Below are 10,362 nucleotides of genomic sequence, written 5' to 3'. Positions count from 1 at the left end.
AGTTGTTGGAAATGACAAAAAGAACAAAAGATAACATTTTGGTGGTGATGCGGATCAGGATCTGTATCCAGGATTTAAAAAAAAGATTCTTCACCGATGCAGCAAGGGATAGGTCGAGTTTGACATTCCAGTTTCTGACGCTACAAAAACAAGGCAGAAAAACTTGAAAAAAATTGGGGTGTAACTGTCAAAAGTTCTATCAAAGGGCTTCCTTGGAAGAGATCTGCACTCTCTGAGTGCATCTCTAGTTATTATTATTACCTCCGCCAAGGAGGTTATGTGATCGCCTGGGACCGTGTGTTCGCTGTGTGTGTTCGTGTGTGTGTTCGCTGCTATTCCACAACCTGCCACAAGGTGCCCGCGGTGAGCACTGAGCACCAGCAAATATTCCACACGGGTTTGCCATTCTCAGCACAGGGAGGAACTCACCCGCTGTGAACACTGAGCACCAGCGAATATTCCACACGGGTTTGCCTGTGCCTCAGCAAATTAAGGAACAGGGAGGGACTCTCGTTTGCCTTAGGTTGACAATGCTGTCGAATTAACTACCGTTGGCAAAAGTTAAAAATGCTGTTGCGAGATGGACAACGACCCTGCAGATCGTTTAGGTTCGCAATGCTGTCGAAGTAGCCTAATTACTAGGCGAAAAAATAGGCCTATGGAATCTTTCACTGTGTGACTGTGTAAATTCACAATGCTGGTCAAATTCATTAGCCTACACCCCATACGCTACTGTGTTAGTTCGCAAAGCTGGTCAAATTCATCACATCCCCGTCGCTACACTTAATGTTGTTTGCGAGATGGACAGGGACACCCCGACAGCATGCATAATGCCCGCATGGGCAAATATTCCACACGGGTGTGCCTGCGCCATTCTCAGCAATAAGGAACAGGGAGAGACTCCCTGCGCCATGGGACTCTCTACTTTGCCGCCGGCTCCACTTACCAAGTGCATTTCACCTAAAAAGTTGCTCATCAGTAGGCAGCCAATAGGCTACCCTCATTGTTGAAGTAAAAAAAACAAAAAACAATCCTGTCAAATTAATCACCGCTGCCAAAAATATGTGCAAATAAGTTCACAATGCTGTTGTGCGATGGACAGTCGGGTTGACAATGCTGACGAATTAATTAGGCTACCGTTGCCAACATATGGACTTTGTGACTGTGTAAGTTCACAATGCTGGTTAAATTCATTACACCCCCTTCGCAAGATTTTAAGTCTGTTAACCCAAAGTTGTTTCCGAAATGGACAGGGACCAGACAGCCTGACAGCACGATGCCCGTGGACAGATTAACGACGGTGAATAGTAGCCTAATTTTTCATGAGGAAAGCGGGGAAGGAAATGCCCCTTCAGCCGACAGCGCCAAGTGGCCCATAGGATGCCTATACGTCCATACTAGACCTTACAGTTCTGTGGTTGTTTAAGTTGACAGTAGGCCTAACCTCCTCAACTTTCTCTTCTTTATAGCGATTAAAAGTCAGACAAAACAAAACGTGAATAAATCAGCGCACACGTGCATAAGCCTATTAATAACAATGACGTGCTGTAATTCCACTTAGCTGCTCTTCAAAGTGTGAGTTAGTATGGCTGTGACATTTTAAATGGTAATAAAGGCATGCAATAATAAAAAAATGTTTATAACAATGTAACCAATATGTAGCAACTTCTGACCTTCAATAAGTGCATTATGGCACAGTGTACAGTAGGCCAAGTTCACAATATAGCATGACCAAGCACTTTGCCAATACCACAATCAGGTGAACTAAACAGACCACAGTTAATCAAGGACATGGTAGGCCTAATGATAAAAAGGCAGATATAATTTGGTTACAACTTCCCTGTTTAATTCTCTGAACACACTAATGGTAGGCCTATGTAGGCTATAACCCTTAATAAATGGCACCATATCATGACACAAATATCCTATGTGTCTAAAAACAAACTGAACTACCTTGGCGGAGGTCTGCACACTCTGGGTGCATTTCTAATTATTATTATTATTATTATTATTACTACTACTACTACTACTACTACTATGTACCCTTATGGCCTCTTTGATGTTACTTCTGATGTGTTGAACCATCTGCTTCTTCTCCCTGCAAGACAAAGAGGCCATTAAATTGTGTACAATACATTACACGGCATTACATTACACAGCATTACATTACACTTCATTACATTGCACTACACTACATTACACTTCATTACATTGCAATACACTACATTACACTACACTACACATTAGTGGTGTGCATTGGCACTGTCCTCACGATTCGATTACGATTCGGGAGGTAGCAATTCGGTTCGATTCAATTCTACAACGCATTGCAATGCATTACATTTCTACTGAAAGCAAAGCAAATGTTTCAACAGTCATGATGAGGCAATGCAAGTAGTCAGATACTGAGCAACAATTTATTGGCTGTTTTCTGTATCAGTCTTGCAGTTTGCAATGCTTTGAAGTGCTTTTATTTAATTTAACATTCATTTGCTCCTGAAATATCCACGGAAGTAATTGAAACTTGAAAAAAATTGCTGCATCGATTCTGGACCTTGCCGCATTGAATTGGATCGTCCATGCCCCGCATTGCATTACATCGCCAAATCGATTATTGTTGATATCACTACTACACATAAAATTACACTACATTACATAACAGTAGCCTACATTAAATACAGGTAGACCAGAGACCGTGCACTAGCAAAGAGAACAGTGCATTACATACTTTGTTGCACTACACTATATTACACTACACTACACTGCAATAATAAAATATATAGCCTACATTACACATGACATGACAGTTCATTCCAGCCATTCCCCCTTCTACTCTCTTCTCTACTCCCCTATCTCGTGTGTGTGTGTGTGTGTGTGTGTGTGTGTGTGTGTGTGTGTGTGTGTGTGTGTGTGTGTGTGTGTGTGTGTGTGTGTGTGTGTGTGTGTGTGTGTGTGTGTGTGTGTCTGTGTATGTGGTCTTGGTGTCTTCCTCCAGTGTGTGTGTGTTTGTGTGTGAGTGATAGAGAGTGTGTGTGCGTGTGAGTGTGTGTGTTCTTGATTGATGTCTTACTGAAGTGTGTATGTGTGTGTGTTCTTGATCGATGTCTTACTCTTCATTGAAGCCGTCCCCATATAGAATCCGGAGATTTTTCACAATGGTGCTCTTCCCCGACTCCTCAGGACCTAAAGGGTTAAACACATACAGTGGTGCACAGCAATAATGAGTACATCCCGTTTGAAAAGCAACATTTTGAACAATATTTCAATAAACACACATAAGGATGCAACAATACCACTTTTTTGAAAACCAATACGAGTATGGCTACATTGATTTTTGCTGATATCGACTACCAATACCAATACTTTTACCCCCAACATTTCATGCAAATAAATGCAGGGGCGGTGCGCCCTCATACATTTATCCATTGAACCTCCACAAGTCACACTGAACACATACACACACAAACGTTGGTTCAAGCAGGTCATGGTTTGCACATTGAATCAAACAACTTCTACGCTGCCTTAACCTTGTTTCGTGTAATAGCAGAATCGGTGCCTGGTATCGGCAAGTGTTTGGTGAGTACGAGTATGAGACTATGAGTGTAATGTGCAAGCATCAGGGCCGATACCGATACCAGTGTCCGTATCGGTGCATCCTTAAACACACTTATTCCCAGAATCTGCATAGAGTAAGTTTAATACAACATCTTTGAAGATTGTCGGAGAAAAGTAAGTCTAATTATATACAATTATATATAATTGATAATTACCATACAGTATCATATTTTTTCCATTTTTGTGATATACGGTCAAGCAGAAGTGAGTACAACCCAGACTGATGCCCAGTTTGACCAACAATGGCAATGAGTAATAATCTATCTGGAAGCTATTTGTAGAACGATGCATCTCTATACATTCAATATTCCATCAATGAAAACACCTCTGAAACACCAGCAGCACTCATGCAACCACTCATAAGAGCTGAGGATGTTTCACTTTAGGCATGGTGCATTTTTCCAATGCATACCAATTGGGGCGATGGCGGCCCAGGTGATATAAGAGCCGTTTGGCAACCAGAAAGTTGCGGGTTCGAGCCCCGCTCTGCCTGACCCTATCAATGTGACCTTGAGCAAGATACTTGTCCCCAAGTTGCTCCTGGTGGCAGGGTGGTACCCTGCGTGGCAGCCACTGCAATCGGTGTGTGAATGAGAGCGTGAATGGGTGAATGTGAGGCATAAAATGAAAAGCGCTTTGAGTGCTTGAAGGAAAGGGAAAACGCTATATACAGTGGTGCTCATATATTTACATACCCCAGTAGAATATTTTGTTTTTTTAGCAATTTTTCAGAGAATATGGATGATACCAAAAATCTTTGCTTATCACTGATGACTATTGTTTGAATGAAGCAAGAAACTTTTTTAAAATAACAATAACAGCAAAAACTACCCAAATACGCTTGATCATAAGTTTACATACCCTGGTGATTGAGGCTGAAAACATTCTTACAATTTGACATAAGTGGGTCTGAATGGATATTACAGTTAACCATCTTGACTTCTAAGTTGTTATCTTATGATTTGATAGGGAAGAAAACGTCAGTGAGTAGTTGGACTCCTGAGAGAACGTTGCATCCCTAAGGTCAGTGATTCACTTCAGTTTTCATGTTCTAAATCATGAAGAAAGCAAAAGATTTGTCAAAAGGGTCTTTCTGGGCAGATAATTGAACTCTATGATACAGGAAAGGCACATACATGAAAACAAATTCAGAATTTCAATTGGCACTGTTGACATTCCATTCAGGAGTGCAGGAGGGCTTCAGTTGGAATCAAGCCATTGGCATGTAGATCAAATAAAATCTCATCCATAATTGCGAGGGAAGTTGTTCAGGAGGCAGAGGACAGCCAAAATATAACTTCAGGTGACATATAGGACAACACGAAAACAATGTTTCAAGCTGTACAGCAAAGAGGCACTTTAGAAAAGATGGTCTGTTGCAGGTTGGCAGGAGAAACCATTACTACGACATTGCAAATATGTTATTTTGCTTTTGATACACCAAATAGCATAGTGACAGGCCTCACAGCCAAGGACAAAGTCATTTGGAAACATGAGATCAATATAGAACTTTTTTTCAGGCACTATTAACACCACCATTTGGAGAACAGTCAATGTGGCCTCTGATGAAAGTTACACCATCCCGTCTGTGAAACATGGTGATGGACCACTGATGTCATGGGAACATATGAGTTACAAATGCACTGTACTTTTGGTCCACACTCATAGAAAAACACTGGAGGAAACTTGACACTCATTAGACTTTACGCTGCACACAGGCCATTGTTTGGGCATGCCAACATGACAATAATCCAAAACAGAAAGCCAAGATAACCAATCATTAGCTTCAGAAACATAAAATGAAAGTTGTTGAGCGACCATCTCACTCTCCTGAACATCATTGAGCTACTCAGGGGAAACCTCAAGCATGAGGCACTGGCATCTGAGAAGATTAAGAGCCTTATCCAAAACTACCACAAACAATTTAAAGCAGTCAATGATGTTAAACGGGGCAGTATACAGCATCAGAAACTGGGGTATGTAAATTTTTGATCAGGGTAATTTGGGTAGTTAGGGCCCGAGCACCGAAGTGGCCCTTCGCCCTCTCGGTGCGAAGCCCTATTGTTTTTCGAAAGATTATTATTATTATTATTATTATTATTATTATTAATATTTGTATTCTCCTTGTTCTGCGTTCTTGAGCCAATTTTCAGGTGCTTCCGGTGCTCGGACACTTATGGCATTTGGTACACAAATCAGAAATGGCCCCCACTACTCAGACACCGAATTTTAACTCCTGATGGTGCACGGGCACGAGGACACGCCCGCTAACGCGTTTAGAGGTGGGGCCAAAGTCTAGTTTAAGCTAAAGGAGTTTTTAGTGGTATGTATCTCACTAAGCCGAACAAAAACGGTCAATACGATGCCATAGCCACGCCCAGCAGGAAGTTTGGACTTTTTTGAAAATGACATACAATGGAATGTGATGAACTTGACCTACACCGTACATTAGATTCACTAAAAAATTGGTGTACATGGGCTCAAAACATTGACGATGAATAATTGCATAGTAAAGGTAGTGTGGCGTCCGCGCCAATGACTTATCCTGAGCGTATCACTCCGTGCGTAATTCCAAGAGCAGTATAATGAAAAGGAAGAAAGGAGTCGCACACTGGAGCTGAATGCAGAATCAAAAACTGTATTAAACAAAGCCGAAAAAAGTAAATAAAACCGACAGACAGGGGACAAACGTTTTGGGTCTAGCCCATCATCAGTGTTCCCAGTTTTAAATACGTCATCAGTTCCACTGAGCTCTTAACTGAGCTCCATTCAAAGTTTTCCACCCACCAGCACCTGGTGAAGAGACAAGTGCATAGTCATAGTGATGCTAAAGTGCATTACAAACATACCGCGACATACATTGCAGAGATAAACTATAACAAGTCAATAGGCATATCAGAGAAATATAGCCTACTAGGGAGAGTCAAAGTAGTACCTATAGAGCAACAGTACCATAGTCTATCCAAATGAAAGTCCGCGGAAGATATGAAATGGGAGTAAATGTGACTAAAATGGCAATCTGACATAGCGCCACCATGTGGTAGATGAATAAAGTGCTAGAAAAGATGTATTGATTCATGCATTAAGGGGCGGGGCTGGTGTACAGTACATTGTATGGACCCTTTATTTGGTAAGCTGATGTATTTCACCAAGACGAACAAAAAAGGTCACACAATGCCATGGCCACGCCCAACAGGAAGTGAGATAATTTGACTCTTTTGAAATTGACATACAATGGAATGTGATGTACTTGTCCTACATCGTACATCCAATGTGCTTCATATAGGTTGTACATGAGCTCAAAGCATTGACGATGCCGAATAGAGAGCAGAACTTTGATATTTTGTTATGTAACAAAATTATGGCTATATGGATTTAGCATTTAGGTATCATAAAATGATTATGCAGCATTTTCCAACGCTGTCCCTTCACAGGATGATTTCTATGATGATTACGAACATTTCTACGTGACTGAAATGTCATTCTGACATAGCACCACCATGTGGTAGATGAAGGAAGTGTTAGAAATTAGGTATTTATGCATTAAGGGTCATGGCCAGCATACAGTGCAAGCTAAAGACTCCATCTCAGGTGGAGTGGTGTATTTCACTAAGACAAACAAAAGGTCATAGGGCAGGCCACACCCAAAATGAAGTGAGAAAATTGGACTTTTATGAAATTGGATACATTTTTAATATTATGGAGTTAAGGGCTCTGCATACTTCACGTGCGCACTTTGTCGCGAGTGGCGCGAGAACCATTAATGACGTCATCACTTGCGACAGACTATTCATACTTCAAAAGCGCCTTGCTCGCATTGTCGGAAGTGCCCTCTGCTGTTCATGAGAGAAACGGCAGTATTTTTCGTAACTCGCAGCGTGAGCTCTACTGATGTATAAAATAGAAAGCCAAACACGGCTGCTGTAGGGCTACTGAACGTCTGACTTGTGACTTACCACATTGAAACATATATTTTTTTGTTGTAGCCTACATTGCCAGATCATTCCAAGACCATGTGAGAGCATTGTTCTGGCGGCAGAATTTATAAATAGATCGCCGAACACAACGTGCTTCTGAACAAAGTAAACAATTGTTTCACTGAACAACATTTAAGAGAGAAGATAAAATAACTCTCTATGACATTTTATTATCCTCAAAATGATGCAGGATCCATTCTGTAGTAGCCTACAGTAGTTGTAGCCTCTCTTCGCAACTCCTGCTTTGTCTGCCTACCTGCATGGTCGCTGGTGGCGCACGACAAGTTAGAAAAATCCTTGTGTGCACGAAATTTTAGGTCACGTGACGGCGCGCGCCATCGTCGTGAGTGAAGTATGAAGGAGACTAGCCCCACTCACGACAAGTATGAATCCCCCTTTATAAAAACTATACAATTACGCAGCATTTTTTTCATATCTTGTGGCACAAAAAAAATTGATTTAAAAAATAAGCATTTACTTTTTAGTGCATGTTGCATGAAAGTAAGTTGTGTGTATCTCGCCTATACAAACAAAAAATGATGATGGGGCATTGGTGGTATGCCCCGGCCCTGCAACGTAGGTGCACTGTTGCACTGATGATGGTCTGACTGTGACCGAAACGTTTGCACTACACTTGGGTAGCACCTTTTTTGTTTTTCTAATGCAATAAAAAGTTCAACATGGCATTCGGCAGAACGGTGTGCGAGTTCCCCTTCCTTGCTTCAAGTTAATCCACTGGAACCTACGCACCCACCAGGCATCAAGTTCAAAGGCGCGGTACCTCCACTGAAAGAAGGTGCAACGTAGGTGCGAGGGCCCATCATCGCCGCTTGCGGCTTTAATTTCGGCTGTGATCTGATTGAGAGAGTAAACGCAGAGGATTGCTAATAAATGTCTTTAGTCAGTCACTAGCAATGAGTGAAAAAAAAAATGGTTTTGAGTAATCCTTCATATTCTATGAGAAATTGTTAAGAAACAATATATTCTGCCAGGGTATGTTAACATATGACCACCACTGTATAATGCACTCCCTTTACCATTTAAAATTGAACACCTCTGGAATGTGATGAAGAGGAGGTCAGAAGTCACAACTGCTTGGAGCTGACCAACTTGAAATGTTGCACCAGGCATGCAATAAAGTCACCCAAGCACAGTGTGAAAGACTGGTTATTCCACCAAATATTGATCTTCCTCATTTAAAACATTACTCATATGTTAATTTAAAATGAATATCATCTTAGTTTCAGCATCTTTGGTGATACTGTTTTACCATGTGTCATTTTGTTTAAATACAGTAAATGTTCTAAATTACAATATTTCCATTTGTTAATGAGAGGAAATGTTCTCAGTAATTTATAGAATGACAAAAAAGAGTTTGTTTTACTCAAACACAGACCTATAAATAGCAAAATTTTAAAAAAGATTATTTGAAGTGGTCTCTTATTTATTTCCAGAGCTGTATACTGTACTTGTATATGGTTTTGTTTGTTCACTTCATCCATTACACCTACACTCTAAGAAGTACTATGTCAGCAATGACAAATTGTGTTTGCTCAGGGACAACACATTTGTTGTGTGTGCTCAGGAACAACACATTTTATGTTAGTTGTTAGATGTGTACTGTGTGTGTGTAAGCAATGGGTAATAAAAACTATTTTTGAGTCATATTAAAGCCACAGTCCTGGTTTGTGATGGGACAATGTTAGCTATGCTGTGGCTATGCTGTGTGCTGTTGGCTATGCTGTGCCTTTGAAATAGGCTACATTTAAATTAAGGGTGACGAATGTGCATGTTAACACAAAAGGTGTCAGATAGGCCAATATTTAACTGGATAAGCCTATCCATGTTGTTGTGTAACATTCCACACCTAATGTTTTAAAACCATCAATAGCCTACACAGTGTCAGAAAATTACCCGTCTTGGAGTGTATCCTATTTATGGTCCCCATTTTAAAGTTTCTGTAAGTGTTTCATTCTCGGAATGATCTCGACCCAAGCGTCCAGGTTGAGCTCCCTGAGATTTGTCTTGCGTGCGTGTCTGTTTGCGTGTGTGCTATAGGAGATAGGTTTGGGCGATATAGGACTAATGGTGCATTCCCCAGAGGTAGGACCTTCCCAATATGCAAGTTGCAACAAGGAGGAAACTCCCACTTGAAAGCGTTCCAGCCAAGCTAACCAGAGAAATTAGAACACAGGGAGAAGGCTCAGTCTCATTGGTTCCCATTGTAGCCAGTTAGCTTTGCATGCATTCTGCAGTAACGAGCGTAGGCCAGTCCTTCATGTGGGAAAATGTATGGAATGGAAAGGGGAACCCATGCTAAATACATTGCTACTGCCATTTCCAGTCACAAATATTATCAACAAAACATTCCTGGTAAGCACGATGACTGTTGTTTAACAATAGGCTGTATTGACAAATCGTTCAGGTGTGTAGTTTTACAGCAGGTTTGAAGATTTCAACCTGTACTCGCTAGCATCGTGCTAATGTTTATGGGTTTGGCCCCATAAAAATTGAGCTTTGTGACCCAGTATATAATAATCTAGTGGCGCAAAATAATCGAAACGCTACTCAAATGGGGTCTTATTATTTCTAGCTTCGAACTTAATATTAGTATTTCAGGACAAAAAATTATAAAAAAAATCACAAAAATTATCATGGTAAAAAACTCCATTGACACCCATTCATTTTGCACTGTCCCGTGTTTAGGGTTAGCCAATTGTGGCTAATAGCAAGTTCCGTGAGTGAACAGCCCCTGAGCTAACCAAACTAC

General features: G+C 40.9%; 1 protein-coding gene across 1 annotated transcript in view; it reads right to left on the bottom strand.

Annotated features, from left to right (window-relative positions):
• The window catches only part of LOC134463497 (guanine nucleotide-binding protein G(s) subunit alpha-like), a 70,541-nt gene that overhangs the window by 44,951 nt on the left and 15,228 nt on the right, over positions 1-10,362 (bottom strand). Inside the window, exons 3-4 of the mRNA XM_063216693.1 lie at positions 3,111-3,183; positions 2,044-2,098 (exon numbers count right to left, since the gene is read on the bottom strand). Of these exons, the coding sequence (XP_063072763.1) occupies positions 2,044-2,098; positions 3,111-3,183 (128 nt within the window). The remainder of the gene's footprint in view (positions 1-2,043; positions 2,099-3,110; positions 3,184-10,362) is intronic.

Source organism: Engraulis encrasicolus, chromosome 14, assembly GCF_034702125.1.
Source record: "Engraulis encrasicolus isolate BLACKSEA-1 chromosome 14, IST_EnEncr_1.0, whole genome shotgun sequence".
Classification (NCBI taxonomy): domain Eukaryota; kingdom Metazoa; phylum Chordata; class Actinopteri; order Clupeiformes; family Engraulidae; genus Engraulis; species Engraulis encrasicolus.
Note: the sequence above shows the minus strand (reverse complement) of the source record. Positions and strands in the feature narration are given on the sequence as shown.